This window comes from Lycorma delicatula, chromosome 4 (genome assembly GCF_047948215.1).
Source record: "Lycorma delicatula isolate Av1 chromosome 4, ASM4794821v1, whole genome shotgun sequence".
Taxonomy (NCBI): domain Eukaryota; kingdom Metazoa; phylum Arthropoda; class Insecta; order Hemiptera; family Fulgoridae; genus Lycorma; species Lycorma delicatula.
In genome coordinates this window covers 3,071,641-3,097,960 of record NC_134458.1, presented here as the reverse complement: position 1 = coordinate 3,097,960, position 26,320 = coordinate 3,071,641, and the positions used below count along the sequence as shown (strand labels likewise).

The 26,320-nt window shown below is 32.5% G+C and overlaps 1 protein-coding gene across 2 annotated transcripts in view; it reads left to right on the top strand.

The window, feature by feature from the left end:
• Positions 1-26,320, top strand: part of PlexA (plexin A) — a 201,527-nt gene that overhangs the window by 85,400 nt on the left and 89,807 nt on the right. For both annotated transcript variants that reach the window (XM_075362153.1, XM_075362154.1), the window contains exons 5-8: positions 3,459-3,559; positions 12,387-12,516; positions 15,411-15,573; positions 19,277-19,485. In XM_075362153.1, the coding sequence (XP_075218268.1) occupies positions 3,459-3,559; positions 12,387-12,516; positions 15,411-15,573; positions 19,277-19,485 (603 nt within the window). The remainder of the gene's footprint in view (positions 1-3,458; positions 3,560-12,386; positions 12,517-15,410; positions 15,574-19,276; positions 19,486-26,320) is intronic.

Genomic DNA, 26,320 nt, shown 5'->3' with positions numbered 1-26,320 from the left:
GGTGGGTATTTATCCATATACCAAATATCATCAAAATCAAAAATAGTGATACACTGATAATTTGTTGAATTTAAATGGAATACCCTTGTTAGGAAACAAGTGATAGTCACTGGGAGCCAGATCAGTCTCATCAAACATCATAGATTGACATAAAAATTTCTCTTGGTGTCACCAAAGGAGCTCCAAACATTCGCTTAAAATATTTGTTTCGGCCAGGCATGAGCAAATGCAGCACTAATCTAGCACACATATTCATGTCCAAATGTTGGTGCAGAATATTGCACTTGCGTTCTGTTGACATGTCTACACATTCTGCTAACTCATTCCCTGTCACTTGCCAATCTACCAAAATAATTTTATGCACTTTTTCTATCATCTCTGGCATAGTCAGTTCAGAAGGGCATTCATTGCGTGGTTCATTGCTAGTGCATGTACAACCCATTTTAAATTCTGCGACCCAGCGTTTAACTGATGTATTTGATGAAGAAGAGACTTTCAATGTCGTATCAAACTCTTTTTTTAGTTTCCTTTGCACTTAAGCCTTTCAGAAAAAGGTATTTAATTACTGTACAAATTTCCAGCTTTTTCCATTTTCCAAAAAATTCCCTTATTCTTTGCTTTGACAGACTATATACTGTGCAAAGTGATGCAGCGACTTGAAACTCTTTCAGTAAACTAGTGAAGAATGGAATCATGCGATATCATCAACATATAAAGCGTACTTAATAGCTTCTCTGTTTGAGGCCCAGAACTTTTCATACCACCCTTGTATTTACAGTAATAAAATTCATATAATGATTTTACTGCAAAATAAATTTCTAATTATGTTTGTTTATATTTTGTAGGGGAAATTGCAGGAAAATCCTATTATTTATGCAAAAAACTGTAATAAATCTGTTTACATCTAAGATTGGAGTAATTGATGAAAATTACTCTCCTCTGCTCACTTAGAAAGTATCTACTCAGTCAAAGTTCTGAACTTCATTTTAATTCTTTATTAACCGATGTATTAACCAACACAAACCTAAGAACTGCTGAATGAATTTGTGTAGTACACGATAAGCTACCAAAAAATCATATGCTGTATGCATATGTGAAATCCGGTGTTGCCTTGCTCAAGTGATATAAATTTTTCAGTGCTAATGTTTATAACCTTGCAATCTGTGATTCCTAAATCTTACAGTACCTTCATAGAAAATAAATTCATCTTTTTATGTCTCATTCTCAACATGTTTATAGAAATTCCTTAATGGCTGTAACGTTTGTCATATTACAACTTTTCATGACAGCTGGATTTTAGTCGGAACATTCCAAAAGAAACAACCTTGTTACTTCAGATGCCTAGGTTATTTTACATATTTACTAATTCCATTATATGTCATATGATAATTGAAATGTACATTAAAGTACATTAAAAATGTTCTGCTTTCTGATGGCTGATTTAGTGAAACCTAAAATTATTGATTTTTTAAAGAAATAAATTTCTAAAATTTCCAATAACATTTTAATATTATAATTATAATTTTACTGAACAAAAAAGTTTTATTTTTACATTTGTCACTGCATCCAACGGTGACTGAGACATGAAGTAAATAAATAATGCATGCTGGAACAAAAAACTATAAATTTTTAATGATAAAGTGAAGCAATTTTTTTTTTAAAATGGTTCAAGACTGTAAATAGTCATAAAATTAATTGAGAACAACATTACTTTAAAAGAAATTTCATTAAAACAAATTTGGTTTTCAGTTGTCACTGAAAATTAATCGTATATTCATTGGTGACTACCATGAGCTAACATTATATGTCATTTATCAATATATATTATTTTTGGACACAATGTAATGATGGTGGATTTAAATTTTATACCATATGGTAAAGTTTAATGTTAAAAAAATCATAAAATATAGATAAAAATTACTCACCTGTATGTAGACCAATTTAATGAAGTTTCTCAAAGTTTTTCATGAAAAATTGTAAGAATTGATTTAATGTGAAACTGGAACAGAATTATTTATTCTAAAACCGATTTAAAAAAAAAATAATAAATGCATAAACACAAAAATGTAATTTTTCCTTTTTAACAATTTTGGGTGTGCCACACTTTTGATAAGAAGTAAACATTCATAAAATGCCTAACGGTAGTGTTCTGATATTCTGTTAATATAAAAATATTTATTTAATCTATTTTCCTAGTTTGATAAAGATATCCTGTATGAAATACTTTTTAATGGGATAGTTAGTTCCTTAATATTAAATCTATGTTACAATAGAACATGAATTTTCCTATACAAATTGCATACAATTAATTTTAATGTATTGCGGAATTATTTATATAGGAGTAAATATAAATAAAAATTATTTCCTTGACAGAGTTGCATATAGCAATTGTGTGCAGCCATGATTCATAAAAATATATTTTAATAAAAGAAATTGATTTGGATAAAATATTTATGTTTAACTGTTATGGTAATATTTTCATTGATTCGATACTGCACAGAGTAAATAGAAACAAGAACAAATAGTACAGAATACTAATATACACAAACAAAAAAGTCCGAAAAAAAAATGGGACTTTTAGTACTAAAACAAACCATCATTCGCAGAATATGCACACCAAACCAAATTATCACATTGTCCAAAGAATATATAAACTAAATTCCTTAGATTGCATACAGTTCTCTATAGATGAACAGATTACCTCTTCAAACAAAGGTAGAATAAAAATCATAAAAGCACTACATAGTAACATAGAGCCAAAATTTACTAATAACTTTATAAAAACAAATCACTTTAATATTGACAAACAAAATCCTTTACATACTCTACAAAAATGTGTCGCATCTCAATGCACTTCACATTAACCTTTAGTACTATATGCCTGATGAACAGACCTAGTTTGACCGTATCCTAAGTACATGTCTTCCTCTTACAAAATACTATTGGCAATAATGTCATCAAGGAACATAGTGAGAAAAATTAAAATTACTCTGATATTAAATACAATGTTGGTTGAATTTTTAATTAAAAAAATTAATTTTTTTATAATCTTCACCAACTGGTATCATGGATGGTGTCTTATACTTCTTCTTGTATAATATATATGGATATATATATATATATATATATATATATATATCCATCATTAACTCAGGATATTTAGTTGTATCAACTGTTTTATATGTGTAAGCAGTTAAACAATATGTTTATACAACCATAAATGTTTTTTTTATATTTGTTACATCATTGATAAATCATCTTGTTGATTCTACATGATAAATCTTAAAGATGACTGAGTTTTACATTTTAAAAGTTATATAAAAGTCAATTTTAAAAAATACAGTTTTTATCATTGTTCACAACATTCATTATTAAACTGTATTTCAGCTGTTTATCTGCTTTAAAATAATTTCATATATTTCTATGTTCATGTGGCCTATTTGTTTTAATTTTTTTAGGTATCTAAAGTTAAAGTTCAGGAATGCAATGTGTACAAAAGCTGCTTAGATTGTCTTGGTGCTAAAGATCCATATTGTGGGTGGTGTTCATTGGAAAATAAGTGAGTTACTTTTTGTTTATTTTTATTAAACTATTAATTTTTAGCTTTAAGACGTTTTTGTTCCTGCAGTTGAACTAATCAAACTGTTCAATTGTACTATCACTTTATGAGATTAACTGAAATGTCTTTTCCTCTTCTGTATTGGTTTGATTTTTTCGTTTGGGTGGCAAAAAAATAATTTTAATTCAATTTGTTGTATTTGTATCAGTATCATTAGATTTCTTTTAACAGATTATTATTAGGACCTTATATTTGAGTTAGTTGTTTCATAGTCGGCAATCGCTGATATTAGAAACTTGAATGTTGCTGACTACTTCATTAAAAATAAACATTCAATTACAGACTGCAGTGATTCTGAAATAATAACATAAAATTGGAAATATTAGAAAACTATTATGTTTGTAAATATATTCAAAATAAAAAGTATTTTAATAAACCATCATAATACATCCAAAAATTAGCTACAGTTTGCCATACTGGCTTGATTAACATAAAGAAAACCACATATTTTTATAGGAATTGAAGATTTAGTACATTACTGACATTCATACTATGTGCATGGTTTTTAAAATTACAAGGCATATTCAAAAAGTAAGGACCGTCAGCTTATATTTAAATATTAGCGGGTCTGAACACAGTTTCACACATGCAGGGCCATCTATCGGCTATTTACAAAGCCACTGCAATTGTTGTTTTGATTCACTAGTCATTTGCCTGTCGGTGAATGCAGATCGCAATGTCCGCAACAGTCGTTTCTCCCGCCAGTTATGAAGTGTGTGCTGTGGTTCGATTTTTATATGAAAAAGGATCTTCAGCTGCTGAAATTCATCAGGAGTTGTGCCTAGTGTATGGACCTACAATAATGAGTGAAGGAAAGGTTAGACAATGGTGTAGAGGCTTTAAAAATGGTGCACAAATGTGTATGATGAAGAGTGTAGTGGCAGGCCCAGTATTCAGACTGACGAAATCGTTGAACAAGTGAACCAAAAAATGCAATGTGATTGGCGATTTATGATTAATGCTCTGGCTGATGAATTTTCGCATGTTGAACGCACCTCTATCTACACGATTGTCACAGAAAAACTCAGATATTACAAATTGTGTGCAAGGTGGGTACAAAAATGCTCACCGACCAACACAGAAAGCAAAGAATGTGCAGTGGATGAGTGTTTTTGGACTGCTATCAACAAGATGGAGATAATTTGTTTTCCCACTTTGTTATGGGCAACGAGACGTGGATATCCTACACCAAAGCAGAATTGAAACAACAGTCAATGCAGTGGCGTCATTCAAGTTCCCCAAAACAGAAAAAGTTTAAGCAATCCCCTTACTCAAATCTAAAAATGTGGGCTATTGTTTTTTGAGATGAAAAGGGCATCATTTTGGTTGATTTCATGGAACGTGGATCAACAGTTACAGCTGACGTATACTGCGAAACGCTCACCAAACTGAGATGTGGGTTCCAAAATTGATGACGTAGGAAACTGTCGTCTGGCATAATCCTCCTTTACAACAATGCACGTCTTCACACTGCTGCCTTAACCAAGAAGATTCAAGATTTTCATTGGGAACTTTGTGACCATCCTCTATATAGTCCCATTCTTGCACCTAGCGACTACTTCCTCTTCTTGCACTTGAAAAAGTGGCTCAGTGGACTATGGTGTGAAAACAATGAGGAACTCAAGACTGCCGTTGTCAAATTCCCAGATGGCGAACTTCTATGCAGAGAGGTTAAAGAAACTGTTGCAGCGTTACAAAAAGTGCTTAGAACGGAATGGCGATTATTTGTAAAAGTGAAGCAGATATGTAGTAAATTAAAACAGTAAAAACCTTTTTTCACAAGTTAATTTTTTTTAATGAACAAACGGCCCTTACTTTATAAATATGCCTTGTATTTACTGGTTTTATTTTTAAATCAGTCAATTAAGTACAGTTTGTTATAATTTAATTAAATTTGCAGAAGGGTATTATATTTATGTTCCCATTAGATATAGGCAAGTATGACTTGTCAAAGTTTAGTAAGCGTAAACACAAATCTGCTATAGTTCTACTTGTGGTGCTGAAGCAGTGTTGGTACTGCTGCTAATAATACAGTAGAGGGAGATAGTATATCATAACAGGTTGTCATAGGTAGCAGGAAGCAAGTATCAAGTCACTTTGTTGCAAAATTAATATTAAGATTGCGCATTGCACTCATTTCTTTGTACTAAACATAATTTTTAATACTCATTCTTTGATTTTACATTTTTAAATTTCACCTATGGTTTATTTATACTGCCTTCTCATTCATACTTAACTTCACATGCCTCAGCGATGATCTAACTACAGATTAGGAAAAGGAATGATTTTAAAAAGTCAGCAAATGTACAATAATGAACAACAAAATAATAGAAGAAAATTAAAATGTTGCATTCAGAAGTTCAAGCTTGCATACCTGAGCTTTGCATCATGTCTGGCCATATTTAAAGTTATAACAGAATCAAATGAACTGAGAGAACATGAAATTTTCAGTACACTCAGAAAATCTCATAAAAGAATGAGATTAATACTGGATGTCTGAAAAAAAACTCTGTGGTTTCAAGAATGTATGTAGTTTTTATTTTGCAGCATTCAGTATTGTTTTATGTGGTAATCTTGAAGCGATTAGAATTAAGTTTTACTTTACACATTCCTCATCAGATGCGTTAGATTGTTACACAGGCTAATTTGTCATGAACCTGGGATTCAGTACCACGGCTTCTCGTTCACAGAAACAAAATTAGTGACTGTAGTACAAAGAAACTATACACAAATTTATTGTAGAAATTCTCCAAGTGGCAAATGCATACATAAGTGATGTGAAGAGTTTTTGGGAACTGAAAGGGTTTTGATAGGATTCTTATCAGATAGGTCTAAAACAAGCACTGAAAACATAGAAAGAATTCAACTGTCTTTCCAACGAAGTCCAGAACGTTCAGTTTGTAATGTCAGTCATCAAATAAATTCTTTGAAGCACTGTCAATGATGTTGTTCACAAGTGATAGAAACTTAATATTTATAAACTACAGCTATTGCATGAAATTAAACTAACCATAACCCACAAAGAATTCAATTTGCAACAACTACTTTGCGCTTCATTTTTGTTGATGAAAACTACTTGCAGCACATTTTATTTTCCAATTGAGCAACATTTCACGTTCATGGAGTTGTAAATTGCCATATTGTCGATTATGGGGCTCACAAAATCCACATGAATTGATAGAATTTGTCTAAAATGTCTAGTATGGTATCGTGCAAAATTGACTTTTTGAGCCATTTTTTCCATGAGCATACAATTAGGGCATAGTGTACTTGAATATGTTAGAAAACTTTGTGTTTCTGCAGATTGAAAATATGGAGGCCTAATTTTCCAACAAGATGGAGTCCCTCCACATCATGAATAAGTGCAAACTGCGCTTAACAAAAGGCTGAATGGGCAGAGAAGCTCCCATCGCTTGGCCACTGTAAAGTCCCAATTTGATGCCAGTGTATTTCAACTCTTGGGACTACATAAAAGACATCATATACCAAAAAAAATTCATTGTACCAGACTGCTTGTGCCAAAGAATAATTACAACAATCATGGAAGTGATTCCTACAGACAAGTTCACCAGAATGTGAAATGGCTTGGATTATCAGTTTGATGTCTACAAGCTATAATTGGTGCTAATATTGAGTTAATTGAGAAATTAAAATAGTTTAGACTTTGTACTTTCATGTAATAAGACATGCATTTGTAATTCTAAATGTAATAACCAGTATTGTAACTGTTTGTTCATGGAATCATGTTGTTTTTCTTTTTATTTGATTGCTTGTTATACTTAAATTGCTCTTTTTTCTTAGCTGTTACTCTTTATCTCAAGAACATATTACCTAGTTAGTTAAAATGTAATCTTTATTGAGTCACCTTGATCATGTAATAGTATAACAATTTAAAAATGTAGGAGGATAAATCAAATATAAACAGGATGGTATTTAAAAAAAAGTATTTATTGAAAAATAAAAGACAAATATAATTTAAATTTTTCTAAACGGTTTTCTGCTTTAGAAATACATTTTTCTCAGCGAGAAGTAAGGTTTCTTATCGCAGAATCGTAGAATGAAGCCAGTTGGGTCAGGAGCCAATTGCACATGAATCCCACCTGCCCTCATCATCTTCAAAACATTGCTCTCCTAGAGCTTCTTTAAGCGGCCCAAACAATTGAAAATCGCAGGGCGATAGGTCCGGACTGTATGGAGGATGATCAAGTTGAGTCCAGTGCATTTCTTCTAGTTTTGAGACTGTTAGAGCTGCAGTATTGGGCCTGGCATTGTTGTGGAGGAGAATGGCCTCTCAGATCTTATTGGTCTCGTCTTTTGCAGCAATATACAACTCTCCCCTTGTTCAACAGCTTGCAGTAGCAAATAGCATTGATTGTGCATCGTTCATGCAAAAAATCAACGAGCAAAATGCCTCGCCGGTCGAAAAAAACGGTTGAAAGAACCTTGCCAGCTGACAGTCGAGTCTTTGCTTTCCCTTTCCTCTGTCACTCCATACTGGATTGTTTCGACTGGGGAGTGTAATTGTGGACCCACATTTTGTCACAGGTGACAATCTGACTCAAAAATGACCTTCTTTTGCAAACATTGCTGTAAGCCTCTGACAGATCTCCAAACGTCTCAACTTCTGATCTCCGGTCAAAAGGTGAGGGACCCATCTGGCACACACTCTATGGAACTGTAATTCATTTGTGATGATTGCTTGACAGCTCCCATAACTTATTCCAACCTGTTCTGCAACTTTGAATATTTTCACTCGTCGGTCGTCTCCAAGAATGTCTCTAACCATGCGAATGTTTTTGTCTGTAATGCTGGTCCAAGGACAACGATCATGTTCCTGATTTTCCACTCGTTCTTGTACTTCCTTGAACTCTTTATGCCAGGCAAACACACAAGTCCTTGACAATGTTTAGTCCCCGAAATGTGCAATCAATCTCTGGAAAATTTCCATTGCTTGAACTCCTTTATGAGCAAGAAATTTTATAATTACGCTTTGCGCAGTAGAGGGGTGGTGCATCTCTTGCTCCAACATCGTGGGTCTTACGGACAAATTGGTTGGGAGTGTGGAATGGCTGGCTCTCCCGACTCCTAATGACTCCACCCAATCATACTAGAAGCATGTCCTACCAACTGTAGAAGCTCAAAAACAAAAATCCCATTAATATTTTATTTACCCTTGTATAAGTAATATTTATAAAACATTACATAAAATTAATACGATCATTCAAGTTAAATCACTGTGTGTCTACAATTAAATAACAATATTAAAACAATGAGCTAAATATTAAAATAAATATTATCTAATTATATAAACATTTTTTAAATTTATTTGATGAATCTGGCACCTCTGTGATGCAATGAATTTGCCACTCAATATACCGAGAAGCAAAACTCGTGCAGCAACTTATATCCAACTTCATTTATGTCATAAATCATTATCAATAATAAAGAAGTTGTTAGTTTTAAAAAGAAGACACTAGTGCAGGTAAATTTCACACATGGAACTTTACGGAAAATTCTGAGGAATATGGATTTTAGATTGAAGAAAACTGAAAATAGTAAAAACATTTGGTAGAAAAACACAACATACATTTCAACCTGGTAAATTATTTAAAACAAATTAAAATTTCCAGATAGTTAAGAAGAGCAACAATTATGTTTTCAGAGAGTTATAGATTCACACTCAACACATTTAAATAGTTATGATTAAATTGTTCCAATTGTATGGCCTGATTAATGGCTACAAAAAAGCTGTATCAAAGGATCATAGCTATGATAAGGATCATAGCAAGGAAAACAGCGACGAGGTGCTATTGAATCTGTTTTAGACATTAGTGATACAGATGTGGATGGGATAAAAGCTAATCTAAATAAAGGCCTTATCCTTTTTATTAAAATAAAAAAAATGAAAATATTAAAACCTGAAAGTAATGAATAATATAAAAGAAAAAATGAAATAAACTTCAGTAAATAAAGATATTTGTAAAACCTGGTTCTGAAAAATAAATATGTAAACACAAATATATTAAGGCAGGTAATAATAAAAGGAATCAGATATGTTCATTAACAGTTTCTGCTCTTTAGAAATCAAGAAAGTACTCGATAGGAACAAGAAGAAAAAAAGTAGTAATTGATAAAATTGTGTATTTACATTCCTTATCCCCATGCACAAGATTCGAGCTCATGAAATGAATTAATTATAAAAATAAATTTAATTTTAACAAATTAATACGAACATATTCTTCTGCTAGAATATAATTTAAGTTATTTATTAGTTATGTTATGGATGTATTTATTTATAGTGTTGTTTACAATTTTTGTATTTATATAACAATTTTCAGTTATTCTTTTCATTTTATTGTTCAATTCTCTCATTAGAATAAAGATATTTTATAATTGGTAAGTAAACTTGTGTGAATGAATGTTTGAATAACTACTGTACATGTGAATGTAGATAATTCTTCTGCAAAGATCATTACTGTGAGTATTACAGTGGAGGAAAGCTAATGAAAAACAATATGTTCAGATGGAAAAAAAATTAATTCTGACATTTTTATTAATGAAATTGAAATAAGAATATAGGAATAGTCATAAGGGTTGTCAAAAAATGATAATAAACTGCATATCCAGGCCAAAACTTTAGAGTGGTTCAGAACATACTTGAATCTGAAACAAAAAGTTAAGATTAATAATTATTTGAGTAATAATAAAAACATCCTTTGCAGAGTTCCACAGTATTGTGATGGACTCTGTATTGTTTGTTTTTATTTCTAGTAACTTGCACAAAATTAAGATTGTTTGCGAATGATTCCATCATTTGTGTTAATGGATAATTTTGAAACCTCATACTTTGCTAGGCTGAAAAAGGCTTAATGTGCTTGGAAAATCAGTAGAATCAATTATAAATTTAAGATCAGGAGATTGTAGAATTCCTATGTGAAAATAAATAAAGTTGGGAGCTGTAAATATTCAGACGTCACAATAGACCAACACCTGAGGTAGAATATTCATGTGGACAGTTTAACTGAGAGAGTTAGTAATTAATTTACCAGTTTGCAAGAATACGAGATCACATAACACAAAATGATTTCTTCAGTATTAAATAATAATACATTTGTAATTCAGTGATCTATAAAATTAAAAAACAAAATTACAAAATATTTGCTGCTAAGAGTACCAAACAAGAAAAGTTGTCTCTGGTCTGCTGATGGAAGTTAGGAGGAATACAGCAATTTGACAAAGGCACTGTGATGTTCTGGCTCCTAAATTTTAAAATCTATTATCAGAAAGCTTATATAATAAACTTACCAATTTTAATTTTAAACTTCATCTAAAAAAAATATTTCAGTCTTGATTTTAATTCAGATCTGGTGTTTTTTTGTTCTGAAAGTGTTTATTGCATTTACTTAATTATTTATTTCATATTTATTTTTAAACACAATAGTTCTGTGCTGTCAGGGCTGTCTCCTTTCTCTTAGGTTGTGTACATTGTTAATTTAAGGCTACAATCAAAGAGTAAAAAAGATAGTTTTGGATGTGTGCGTAGCCATAGATTGAGTCTCTATCTTTTCGCTTGACAGTGCTACTAGAAAAGATGGTGATTCCTGAATAAAAATCCTTCTTTGTTTTGCAGTTTGTTAAATGTTTCGCCAAAATTAGATGTTTTTTTGTGCAGTATCCTGATGACAATTTTATGGGCTGTTCTTTTTTGGCAAATTAAGCATAACAGGAGTTTCTTGTTTGGATATGCTACATTCATGACTTCCTTGTCTACAAGATGAACCAGAGAATTTTATTTGGCAACAAGATTGTATGCTTCCTGATTGGCATAACTCTGTTTGAATCGGCTGAATAATATTTTCCCCATTCACTGGATCTGTTGGCATGGAGCTGATGACAAAGCTTGTTTGCAGTGGGGTCAGTGATCTGACCCCATGTGATTCTTTCCTTTGGAGTTTTTGTAAAGGATCTCATGTATGTGCCTTCGCTGCTTACTAATTTACTCAATATGAGGCTCAAGATTGAAGCAGCTGTCGCTTCTATTATTCCAGACATGCTGGTTATGGGATGAACTCTTCTGTTGTTTGGATGTGTCCCGCATGATGAAAGGTGCTCACATTGAACCCTTGTAGATGAAAACTAAGAATTACTTTCTTCATTTTATTTGTGATTCATTGCTGTAAGACAAAGATTTGAGATATTAAATATCTTTAAAATGTCAATACACCTGTAGTTAATCTAACAATTTCTGTACAGTACATGATGTTAGGATTTACTTTTCTCATTGGTGATAGTTAATCATTTATATTATTACAGTAGTTATTACTTTTGTACATTTTGTGCATTTCTTCTTTTTTTAAATATTATTTTAGTTATTAGTTTTGTACATTTTCATGATATAAGTATCTATTTAAAAAAAAGATAAATGAGAAATTGTACTCCTAAAGTGCAGGTTAGTCAATCTTAGAGGAATAATTTTCATAAGAAACTGTAATTATTTAATTGTAGTCTTTGTTAATGGAAATAAATAGGTAAATTAAATTATAGAATTTAATTTTTTGATCTGGCCATAAGGCTGCATTATTTAAATAATTTAGAAAGAAAATGATTTAATTTACTGTAATTAAATGTATCTGAAAGTGTGAGTAAACATTCTTGCAATCTGACTTCATTATTACTATTTACTAAAATTAAGACGCATTTGGTTAACTGCTTTCTTTGTGTATGGTTATATTTCATTAACGTTTATGTTGGAATTTTTTTTATATAGGTGCAGTTTAAGGAGTGATTGCCAAGATGCTGCTAAAGATGCTTTGTATTGGATCTCTTATAAAAGTGGTAGATGTACAACAATAACACAAGTTACACCAAATCAGCTGCAGAGAACAACTGCTCGAACTGTAAGGATTGCTTCATTACACTTGGCAGAACAAGATTTTATTTGTAGTATTTTAATTAAAATTTACAATAGAAATTTTACTTTTAAATGAGTAAAATAAATTATTTTCTTTAAATTCTTTCATTACTATTTTGCAATTTAATTTTTAAAACTTTGATACCCCAAAAATTATTAGAAGTATTTTAATTATTTAAAAATCATAAACCTATTTTAAAATACAGGATTATTTAAATTATATAGTATTATAAACAAAAAAAGATCCATATGATGTCATATCAAAAGGCTTTACTTTTTACAAATGACCTTATAACCTTGCGTTGAATTATAAAGTACATATTTGAATATGAAATTCTACTTAGAATTTCCAAAAATGTTCAATATGACCCCCATTTTAATGCACTGCATACATTCACATGATGGTTAAACTTGTCCCATACTTGAGCAATCATGTTTGGTGTTTGCACCCACTGCTGATAAGCAGTTTCACAGTTCATCCACAGTTGTTAGAAGAGGGACATTTATGTTGCTCATAAATGGAGTCTTTCACAAACCTCCACAAGAAAAATCACAAAATGAGATTGGGCAACCTAGGTAGCTAGTGATGAAATGCCAAATCGGCAGGGTCCTTATGGCCAATCCATTATTGCGATAGCTCATTTTTAAGAAATGTTTGAACTTGCAGATCCCAGTGCAGTGGTACTCCATCCTGTTGGAAAATTAATTCATCAGAATCTGCTTGTAAATGCAGGAAGAGTCAGTTCTGCAACATTTCCAGATGTGAGATTCCCATGACCCTTTCTTCCATAAAAAAAGTACTAACCATAAACCTTTTCTCAGGAAATGATACAGAAGATACTGAATTTTAGAGTGTCTTATGCTCAACTGTTGCATGTGGTGGCTGTGAACCCCATATCCTTATGTTGGATTAATTCATTTTTCCACATAGTTAAAATGTGACCTTGTCACTGAACACTAAGAGTGAAAGAAAAGTATCATCTTCTTCCTGCTTGTCCAGGATGAATTCACAAAACTCCCATCATTGTTTATCACCTCTGGGGAGGGCTTGTACCAGTTGAGTCCTATGTGGTTTGAGTAAAAAAGAGCACCTCAGACAGTCATATGAGGAATGGCTTACGTGAAGAGTCAACTTTCCTGGGTTGTACACAAAACTGTCAGATGTCCATAACATTTTCATTCAAAACATGTGAATGACCAGTGGATTTCCCTTTACACAAACATCCTTTTCTTTGGAACTGTTGGTGCCAACTTCAAATTCTTTGATGATTAAGAGGGGTGCAGTGCTGTAATATTGCAGACGGAAATCAAACCACACAGTTGTCATGGACTCACAATTGTTGATATGGAGTCTACAGAATGCCTTCTGTTGCACTCATGATCTTGACACAGACTAAAAGAAGCATGACACAACAGTGGCACCTGCACCCAAGTGAAACTATAGATTCCCTTCCCTTATGTGCTGTATGGTTCATTTGTTAGCGATGAACAGTTGCAGTAAAACCTTTTGAAATCAGATGAATCTTTTTGACACATTCTGTATTAAAAAAACTTTGCACATATCCTTACTTTTAAGTGTACGTATGAAGTCTTAATTTTTTTACAATAAAAATATCATAGTTACACTTATTCTTTACAGTGTTTTTTTATATTCACATTATAGCATGTTACATTTTTATATTTATCTTTGTGAGATTTTGTCTTAATTTTGCATTGGTTTGTCAAATAAAGTTTCAGACTTTGAAATTGATTTGTTTACTTATTTTGCTTCTTTAATAGAATGTAAATTAAATTTATTCACTGTCATGATATTTTAAATATTTACATTATTTATTTTTTTATGAAAACTTGAAATCTCATTCCTTTTGTATATATGGTACTTTTTTTCAGTCAAGTGTTATGAATTACAGTAAAATGAAATATTAAATATTATATACTATTGACCTGTCAGTTAGATGTGTTTGGTTATATTAAAGTTATTGTGGAACAAGAGTGCCACAATATTGCATTAAACTTTCCTATCCCTCAATTTGAAGAAATATTAGTGACATTATTTTAGGCCTATGGGATATTTTGAGGGCTATCTTTCTTCAAAATAAGTAAAGTAATTTATTATTAATATACATTTAAAAATAATGATTTCAAATAAGTTTTTGTATTTTACTTTTAACTCATTGTGATCACAATAGACACTACATGATATTTAGATTATCCAGATTCATTCATCTAGACAGTTTTTAATTTTGAATAGTCTGAATGAATTGGGTAATACTTTATAAATGAGAGTGTCCACAATGTTTGTAGAATATGAAACAAAGACTATGACCATGCGTAAAATTTGTGTCTATGTGGCCTAACATAATATCAGATTTATTACGCATAGTGTTCTGTCATACACAGATTACATTTTGATCTTGGTAATTTATCATTACAGTACATTACTTTACAAATAGACTGTATACATACGTAAATCAACTAAAATTGAGTTAGTTAAATAAAAAATTAAAAAAATTAAGGTAGTGAAAAAGTCTTTAAGAAATGGAATTAGCAGAAAATGTGTTAAATTATTTCAAAAGGCACCAATGCATGTGGGGCTACATAACACAAAAAATATTTTTAATTGATACTGCATTAAGAAACATTTGTTTTAGTTTTAATATTATGCTTAGTATATGTTGCTACCGCTGGATGGCTTTGTTTAATGGTTGACAGTAACAATGCTAAGGGTGAAACGAAAGATTGCACACAAGACAATCATTCACATTGAGATTTAGTCTGTATTCAAGTTTTTATTTATTCCATTATGTAACGTTCATAATTTTGGTCATAAATTTCCTTCTGATTCCTGTGTATGTGTATTACATAATTTTTTTCTTACAGCTGGAACTTACAATAGACAATCTGCCGACATTATCGGGACAGTTTTTATGTGCATTCACCGCATTAGACAAAACATTAATCACAAATGCCACTCGTAAACCATTTGGTATCAATTGTACCACACCGAGGACGGATTTACTTCCATCTATTCCACAGGGACAGCGTAAGTGTGGTGTTCTGTATTTTCATGATTATAATTTAATTAAGATATAAATATCTCTCTGGGGATTGTCTAATAAAGTAAGGAAGATTTTCTAGATGCAGAAGAAATTAGTTTAACCGATCACAGTTAGGGCACCAAGAGCTACATATGCATTTACAATTATTAAATTGCCTGAGTAAAAAATTAATAAAAAAGTTGTATGAATCTAGGTTGTCTTACAGAGCAGTTAGTGAAAATGATACTTATTGGATTAATTCATAAACAATTCCTCCCATGATCTTTGTTTAGTGAAATATAATAATGAGTAACATTGTATAATTTTATGTATGAGGGTAGGGTGAAAAGTTTTGGGCCTGGTAAGAAAATAACATTTTTCTGGATAAATTTTTATTTATTTTTCAACATAGTCAGTCACCATTAAGGTCTGTACACTTAGCCCAGTGTTCCACAAGAGCACTTATACCAGTTAGGTACGTTGATCGAAAATCTCTTCCCTCCAAGCCATTTTTTTAGGTTAGAAACAAGTGATAGTCACTGGGAGCCATATCAGGTGAATATGGAGGATTTTTGGAGCAAATCAAACCATTATTTGTTGATTTTTACCATTGCAATGACTGAAGTATGAAGTGGAGCATTGTCTTGATGAGAAAGCACTTTTTTTTTGCCAAATTCAGTCATTTTTCGCTAATTTCATTGCTGAATTGCTGCAGTAGAGTCACTTAACATTGCTTCACCCTTTTTAAGATAATCATTAAAATTATTTCGCTTGCATCCCAAAAAAATCAGAACTTTTTTGCATGAAAAGTCATTTTCGCTTTTTTGAAGCAGGTTGCCCCTTTTCCAACCCATTGTTTTTACTGCTGTTTTGTCTCAGGAGTGTAGTATTGAATCTAAGTCTCGTCAACCATTACAAATTGACTTAAAAATTCCTGTGGATTGTGCTGTAAGAGCTCGAGATAATTACTTGAAATGTTTTTTTCAGCCAGGCATGAGCCTATTATTTTTGGTATAGTCACATCAGAAGGGCATCCATTGCATGGTTCATCACTAGCGTGTGTCCGACCCATTTTAAACTCTGTGACCCAGTATTTAACTGTTTGATGGAAAAGAGTCTCCCAATATCGTACCAAGCTCCTAAATTTCTTTTGTACTTAAGCCTTTCATAAAAAAGTATTTAATCACTGCATGAATGTCCAGATTTTTCCATTTTCCAAAAAAAATACTCTAATTTTCCACTTTGACCAACTGTATATACTATACTAAGTGATGCAGTGAGTCGAAGCTCTTATGGTAAACTAATGAAGAATGGAATCATGCGATGCCATCAAGAAATTAATCGTACTAATGCCATCTCTAAGTTAGGCTGGAACTTTTCATCCCACCCTCATATACTTAGTTTTATTTTTGATGTTAAGAATGACAGTTGTTCTTTATTTTATTTAATCATAATTCTTTCCAAGGTATCATTTACCTGATCACAATGAACAATATTAATTTAACTAATTCCCAGACCAGTGTAATATTCATTTTCAGCTTTTGTCCTGTTTTTATTTTATTTTAGTTTGCTTCAGAATAAGCAGATGATATTTATTGTAGTACTTCATTTCACAATCTCCATATTTGTTATTTGATCATAACTAGCTTTGTTTTGTTTGATTGCCAGTTCACAAATAACCTGATAGCTAGTTGCATCAGTTATGTTTACATTTTTTATGTTTAGTAGATATTTTTACTATTCTGCTTGTTCCTTTTTGTTCATTCCCATCTTTTTTTTCACTAGTTTATTATTTTGTTCATTAGTTTATTGTTATTATGATCTTTTTTGTGATAGATAAATTTTTAATTTTCTATTTCTTAATAAAAAATGTACTTTTAAAAAATAATCTCTTTATGGTTTTATTAATGAAAAAATAATATTTATATAATATCCTTTCTGGTAAAAAAAATTCTTGGTAAGTGGTTAATAGCTAGTTTATAGAATATTCAGTTAGCAGAATACTTAGAACATACACTCACGATTGAATGTTATACATGTGTCAGCGTGTTTCACGTAACAGATGAATTAACAGGTAAATTCAAAGTAGGAATAATTTTTTTTTAAATTGAATTTTGGAACATCCAACTTATTTAGCAAAGCCTGGCAATTATCAGTGTCAAAAAACTTAGCATATAGATAGTATGCATATGCAAACGGTACTCAAAACCATTCATTATAATTTCATAAAAATTCAAAAAGTTTAATACCATGGAGCAACCAGAGAAAAAACAGTACTTGTTTCATGTTAAGTCTAAACTTAATAGAAAAAAGAATATATGCTCATATAATAGTTATTCTGGAATCTTGGCTGAACTAGAACAAAGAGAAATAAATATTTCATTTTTAACATTAGTTCAAAGCTTTCTTAAAGATTTGAACAATTTATTTAATTTCTACTTTTCTAGACACTTATTGTGAGCAAGTCGTAGATTATAAGTAAAAGTTTGGGGTTTTTAAAAAAATGTAAAAGCATGTTTTATTTGTGTAGGAAAAATCATCTCATGTCTGTTGGACTGTTTGGAAAAAATGAATCTATTGCTTTTTTTTTACTTCACACTCAGTAAAAGAATGGATAGAAACTACTGAAAATTCAGCTTTAGAATTTATCTTGGGTGTCAATAATTGACATAATTTCGTCATATAAACATCAGCAAACACAGCAGAAATTATATTACTGTCTTTGCAAAGATCACCTTTGACTGACCTTAATCTGATACCATGCTTAACATACATACTTAATCTTGAGAAATTTAAACGGATCTTTAGAATTGTTATTTACTTATCTTTTAGTCCCACTATCCACTTCTCTAAAATTATTAAATACATCATCACTGGTTCTTGCACATCTCTTCCACATTTTATTTTCAAAAAAAAAATAGAAAAGAAAAAAGTGTGGTGTGAGCCATTTATTGGTGCATGTATTTAAATATAAATAATAAATATATTTCACTTTAAGTTTTTAGAGAATCTTAAAATAGTTACGGAAATTCTGACTGGAATTAAGAAAGAGCTTCCAATGTATTGTGTTTAGTATTTTCTTTTAGCCATTTGTCCTTTTTTCTGTATTAAAATTTTTAATTCATAAACAAATGAATTTTTATCATTTTATCAGTTATTTTTTCTTATCAGTTTTCAAAATACAGTTGGCTTTAGGATTCATGCATTGTGTAAGATATAAAAAAAATATAAAACTGTTCTCATCAGAAACTATTTACTAGAGACCTTTTGTTTACTCATAGATTGAAGTGGCCCAGCAGTTCGAGGACTTAAAAAATAAACAAAACCTTGACACATATGAACAGTCTCTCTAGTACAGAAAGTAAAGAGCCCTTAAAATCTGAAGTATTGAAAATCTTATATTAATCTTAAATCAGCTATTAAAAAACTGAAAACTTAATGCAATTAATGTTAAAACATAACCCCAAATGCAGCTTAATTAAGGATGGTAGATTTTAACTCCAGAAATTAGAACTTTAAAAACTGTAAATAAGACTATTATTGCTTCTTGCTGTTTAATAAGCAAATTCTCAAAGAAATACCGTACTACTACTGTTTATTAGGGCTCATTAGACACTAACTGTTACATTAGATTTCACCTGTTGTATTTACTAAATTACCTTAACTGTAATGTTCTACAGTTGTGAAGTTTTGTTTTATTTTTTTCAGATCATTTTACTGCTATTCTATCAGTACGAATGACATCTGGACCTGATTTTGTGGCTACAAATTTTACATTTTTTGATTGTAATACATACAGTTCATGTACACAGTGTGTTTCATCTTTATTTCCATGCGACTGGTGTGTTGATGGACATAGATGTACACATGATACTGCTGAGAACTGCAGAAATGATATTCTAGTTACTGGTATCAGTGTATGTGTCAATTAATAATTATTAAAAGTGTTAAATTTTAATTTAAAGATTTTTTTATGTTTAAAAAAATATATTTGATTATATTTGTGTTGTAATTTAAAGTCATACAAGAGTTGTATCCATGTGTTGATCGATTACTGAGCCTATCTTATGTAGATTGACATTGTTATACTAACATAACCCTTCTCAGAAATATGATCATGCGATCACAGTTGATTCTTTGCTAGGCCCCTGACTATAAGGGTCCATTGCTAACCTTGATGTAAACATTGGAGCAATTGTATAGTGCAGCTCATATATTGTTTGCATTGTCATCTCCTCTAACTTGTTTGACTAAATGTCTGTTATATCAAACAGTTTCATTTAATATTGTGTACCATTTTGCTTTCTGGTTCATTTGTTCTTCCTCCTATGTGTTTAGTAATAAACAGTGCAAAATATAGGTTGTTTTAGTGTGTTGCATAAAGAAATATATAATCTCTGATCGGCTAGTTAGTTTTAAAAAAGTTACAAATTTAAACAAAGATTTTGTGTTTCAGTAAATGAGGGTGGAATAAAGGTTTCAGCTCAGACAATATCAGCTAAAGCTGATGTGTCATGTTTGTCTGAAATGCTTTTTTCTAACTTGCCCTTTAGTAAAAAAGAAATAATTTAAACAAAAATGCATGGATTGTATAGGAATTGTAAAATCTAGTTCTACATTAAGAAATTTCCATGAAACGTCTAAATAAAATTTGTTTGTTAACTTCCAGAATTATTTGAAAAATTACAAACAGATCTAAGTTAATTGCATTACTAACTGATTATATTACAGTAATCTAATGTCTAATTTAAACAATAAATCTAAAACCGTCAAGCAGTTATCAAAAGTGAAAGCAGATTTGAAAATAAAACGGGTCAGATAACTTCACCAAACATACAAAAGGACTAAACTTCCATTATCTCATCTCTTATTCAGGTAGCGATGGAATTTAATAATTTTTTCCCAGTATTTCAAACAACAGTAATATTGATCCATTTTAAACAGATCTTTTTTTTATCATTAATGGTAAATCTATCCATGTGATCAGAAATTTTACGTCTATCTGAGAAACACAATGCAAGCACTTTTTACGTATTTAGAGTTAGATGATTATAATCCAGTCACTGAAAAATTTTTTGAATAGTTTTGTTGATGAATCAGTATTTCTATTTTCTGTTTATAGTCAGGAAGTTAGAACTTTTATTTTATATATAAAGAGTAAAGAGATATCAAGCATGGCTATTACATCAATCCCAAAAATCAGAAACATCGTTCCAAAATCTAATAAAACAAAGAAAAGACCCACCCAAACCCTAAGGAAAATAAAAAAAAAACCATAACGACACTAAAATCAATAGAAGAAGAATTTAGCAAAACGCAGTCAAGAGACTACCACAAAACCTTAAAAAAACAACTAAAATCTTAAAATACAAACCCCTAATAGCAGCTGAAAAAAATTTCACTGTATGTATTGTAACTATCTAACTTTAAATATGAGTAAAACCATTGCATTGTATTACTCAAGTCAATATGACATTGGTGATTGCATGGGTAGAATTCCCAATAATGATAACAATAGTATTTTTTTAAATGTATTATTATGTATTTATAAGACAAGGCAAATTCTTTAGAATCCATATAAGAATAATAAGTATATATCAACATTTTTGATGATTAAAAAAAAATTAAACTACTACCACCATCATTATTATTACTACTATTATTTTTATTTTTTGTAGTTTTAGGGGCATCAACTATTGTGGTCATTAGCTCCTTCCACAACAAAAAAGAAAAAAAGATTCTATACCCTTTCAGTATGAAAACTCTAGCGACATAGTCAAAATACAAAATATCTTTTCTTCCCCCGAAAAACAAAAACTCAGGTGACATAGTGATCAACTAGTCTTGTCAAAATAAAAGAGAATATCTAAAGAAGACTTGTCAGTGGTTAATGAAAAGCCCAAAAACACAACATAACAAGGGTGTAAAGGCCCTTGTCATTTTAAAATATTTCTAACCATTTCTTATGAAATTTAGTCAATATCTCTCAAAAACAAAACTTGTCAGTGATGTAGATTGAAATACACATCAATAAAATCTATTAAACGAAAACATGACAGGGGTATAAAGGGCCCTTGTCATTTAGCATGACACGAAAAACTCTTGTATTCAATCTCAAATATCTATATTAATTAAAAAAGGAATTAATATTTATTTCTAAAAAATCTCAATTAAGATATTTGATCTTTTTTAACTTTTATCGCCCAGGTTTCCCTTTAGGTCATCCCTTTTTCTTGCTCTTTTCCATTTTCCTGAAGGCCTCGATGTCAAACTCTGCTGTGTCATATACATCCGACATCAACTGCCCCAGTTCCTCTGGTGGAAAACACGGAGGATCTCCTGCTGCTGGCATCAGATGATACGGGCTCCATTGGCAGAGCAAGAAGCACTTCACATTCAAGATGGACGTGCTCACTGAGAGAGTGCGTGAAGCGGCCCAATGTCTCACTCTCTCAACTAACAGCCTTTACAATTTTGGAGGCTTCATTTTATTTATCCCTAAATTTTCCTTTTCTAAAATAGGTATTTCTATTTTTGCGGCTCCCGAAGTTGGGATTGGTTCAATCTGAACTTTCATTTCAGTTTCCTTCATTTGTATTGGACTTTGTGTTGGTTGTAGGCTCTTTTATCGGAGAACTCACGCTGTTGCTTTGGCAGGTCTGCTTTTGTTTTAAACGACTTCGGGCTGCTATCCCTAAATGTTCAGTTTCTTAACTTCTATTATTAATTGTTTCTACCAAAGTTGTTAAAATTGGCGCCAGTTCTGTTACCACATCCTTATGTTTGACAGTGACTGCAGGAGAAGCAGCAACCTGTGCACAAGTTGTAGCCTTTGGTGTTATGCTATGCACGATTTTTCTGGCTTCGAAATAACTGACCTTTTAAACGGTCTTTACTTTTTGTATTGGAATTTCCTCCTTATATTTTGGTCAGTTTCTTGATCATGCACTATGTTGTCCATTACAATTTATACAGATCGGCGGGTCCCTACATGGATCATCTGAGTGCAAGGGGTTGCCACACATGCAGATCTGTAATAAATAATAATAATATTTCATCTAAAACACTGACTCGTCAAGAGTAAAACCCAAAAGAACACAAAGGCAAGGGTGTAAATTGTCCTTGCCTCTTAAAAACAAGAAACCATTTCTTTCTAAACTTTGTCAGTCAGTTCAAATTTTACATTTAGTAAAAACTCCCTTGTAATAATCATTCAAAAGTACATTTAAACATCGAAATGTAATTGTACATAAATTATGAGAAGAGTGTAAAAGGCTTTTGTCATTTATTATCTCGCATCAAAATAATCATAAACATATCTAAGAATTATTTAAAAACAATTTTCCTTTAGTGTTATCGCCTCAGTTTTCCCTTTGGCAATTCTTTTTTAGACTTTCTCCATCCTGCAAAGGACCTCGATGTTGACATCCAAGTCCTCCGACATGGAGTCTTCTGTTCCCCCGCCGGAAGTCTCAGAGGATCTTCTGCTCCCGGTGTCGGATGACCCCAGCTTTGATTGCACAGATAAAAGAACATCGCAGTCCATGCTGGATGCACTTACAGATAGTGCTTGTGTGGCGGTCGATTGTCTTGTCCTCTGTGTTAATAGTTGTTATACATTCAGAGGTTCCACTTTTGGCTTCTTAAAGTCCTCCTTTTCCAGAATCATCACTTCTGGTTTCACAGATCCCTCGGCGGTGATTTTTACCTCCTGTACTTTTCCTTTCATCAGTTCAATCTTCTTATCAGTTGCTGTTTTGGTTGTTGGATCAAATTTCGGCTTTACGGTGCTACTGCTTTCAACAAATTTATCTGTTTTCTTCTGCAAGCATATCCTTTGATTTTACGGAAGCTGTAGGAGCCACAGCAGCTGACACAATTTGCACACATGCATGTAGCTGCCTTAGGTGGCAAACACAATTTTTCTTGCATCGAAGTAGCTCACTTTCTACGCTATCTTAATTTCTTAGATAGCTACTTCCTGTTTGTACATAGGATAATTCCTAGACCTTGCAGAATGGTATCCATGAGAGTTGACACATACAAGGGGATCCCTGCATGGGTCATCAGGGTGTAACGGTTCACCACACATGCGTACCTGTTTTCTTGTACAACATGCGGTCATATGCCCAAATCTCTGACACCCAAAGCAACGCAGGGGCGTAGGAATAAATGGACGTACATCCAACCTATGAAAACCAGCCTTAATCTTCTCTGAACACAGGGGCTATTTTTTTATTTTTTTTTAGTGGGCATCGACTGTTAAGATCATTAGCCCTCATCTCATTCTTAAAAAGAGGTTAGCATCACAATCAGGGTCGTCATATGTAAGGATGTAAAGGGCCCTTACATTTTTATTTAAAAAGCACAAAATTTCACAAAAACATTAATCCACAGACAATAAATACTTATGGGGTGTAAAAGGCCCCGATATTTAAATTAAAGAAAATAAAACAAAGAACATAAATGGAAAATATAAGTCTTTACAATATCATTATCTCCTTCTACTTGTCTTGCTTATTTATTTAAGCAACCTCGGGGCCGCCAGAACCACTGTTAAGCAGCATATCAGTCTCCCCAGGATGCCATGGCAGTTGACTCCCCCCTATAAACAGTCCTGTAGGATGTAACCCATCGGGGTCCTTTCAGCATCATAAGGCAATCTGACCAACTCTTCAGGACGGCCAAAGAGCACCTCGGCGGGGAGGCTGCCCTTCCTGGTCCTGACCTACTTGTCTACAGGTATGCATTGCACATACCTATAGCCTCGTGCCCGCAGTCCACCCTTGAAGGTCCCCCATGCCATCATTGGAAACACCTTGACTCCCCCGCTCTTGCATGCATACGAGTCCGGGTGGCCTAGGCAAGAGGGATACCTCCTGTCACTATACGTGCCGCCACATTTTGAGACTCCCTTATATATATAAAATCTACCCTTAGAGTTTGTTTAACAAAGCTTTAAATTTTCACTTTTAAGAAGTCTACTGGCGTGTAAATAAGCAACTATTTTTTCTTCATTTCCATTTTTCAAATCAGCAGCAATATCATTTCTTAGCCGGAACCTCTTTCTGAGGTCCTCATATATGGTACACTCTTCCATTAGATGTTTAACTGTGTGTTTTATTACAAACACCCACATTGGTCTTTCTTCGCCGGTTAACAAATATGAATTTGTTATTCGTGTATGACCGATTCTAAATCTGGTCATAGCCACTTGTTCTCGGTAAGTCAACTTCATGTCCCTTTTCCATTTATGGAGAAGTTTTGTCTAAGTTTAATTTTGAATTTATACTCCTCCAATCAGTAATCCACTTGTTTCTTATTATGTTAGACAGTTTTTAACATCTGCCACCTGTACAGGAATTGCATCCACGTTATCGCAGACTGTCGCCTTTCTGGCAGCTTTGTCTGCGCTTTCATTATCTGCAATACCAGCATGCCCTGGAGTCCATACAAATACACATCGCTGTCCTCATTGATTTAGAACATACAAAATGGACAGGATGTTTTCAATTAGGACCTTAATGTTCTTGTTCCGAATTGCAACAACTGCACTTAGTGAATCGGAACATATTAGCACTCTCTCTTCGCAATACTGTTCTGTGAACTGAAGAGCTTGCTGTGTGGCAGTAAGTTCTGCCGTATAGACACTGGCCATATCTGGCAGTTTCCAAAAGTGGGCTTCTCCATTTACATATATGGAGCATCCAACACCATGTTCAGTTTTAGAACCGTCAGTATAAATTCTAATATGTTCTTTGTAACTACTGACGGTTGATAAAAATTCCTGTTGGATGATCACTGCTGGCTTCTTTTTTATTTCTTCCTGACAGAGATCCAACCTTGTATTTACTGCTGGCAAAAGCCATGGCAGTATTTCTCTCATTGCCCCCCCCCCCTGTGTTATGTTGTTGTTATGTACATGTATTGTACATAAGTACAGCTGTTGCCAACCTGGACATGGAACGTAGGTGTATTCCGGACATGGGGATTATCTACCTCAGGGCATTATTATTATTGTTAATTTTTTTTTTTTTTTTTTTTTGGCCTTGAGGTTTTCCGGGACATCTACTTCGGTCATTAGCCCCTTCCCACATCAATAGGAAAAAAATAATTTAATCGTGTCAATTCGCACTAATTAGTTAGTCTCTTGAATCATAATTTACATGCACAAAATATAGAGAACATTTACAAAAATTCTTGATTCTTTAACATATTCATTGATGTTATTAAGTTTACCTTCTAGGCTTTCGTTTCGGCCATCCTTTCTTGAGTTTTTTCTTCATCCTTCTTACAGCTTCGACTTCAGATGACAATGTGTCTGAAGCGTTGGACATGGCATCTTCTTCTCTTTCGGTTGCCAACGATATTCTGCAACTGGCATCAGGTGATGATAACTTGGACGGAGCGGTCAGCATAGATGTCACTGACTCCAAACTCGACTCAATCTCTAGTGATACACTAGACCTGGGTAAAGCACTTGTACTTTCCTTTAATGCTCTCTGGGCTTTAGGAGGTTGTGTAGATGTCTGTTCGATAAGTTCTACATCTGGTGCTATCTCCATTGATACTTGCACCTCCATCAGACTATCCTCATGCTCTTTCTGTGCCATTGCCACACCATCCTTCACCCTATGGCTGGTTGAAGGAGCAAAATTTGGCTTTTTCTGATGTCGCTTTGTTCTTATGCACATCAGTTGGTGGTCCCATTATCTCAGGTTTTGTTATTTCTTTTGATGTAGGGTGTTCCAT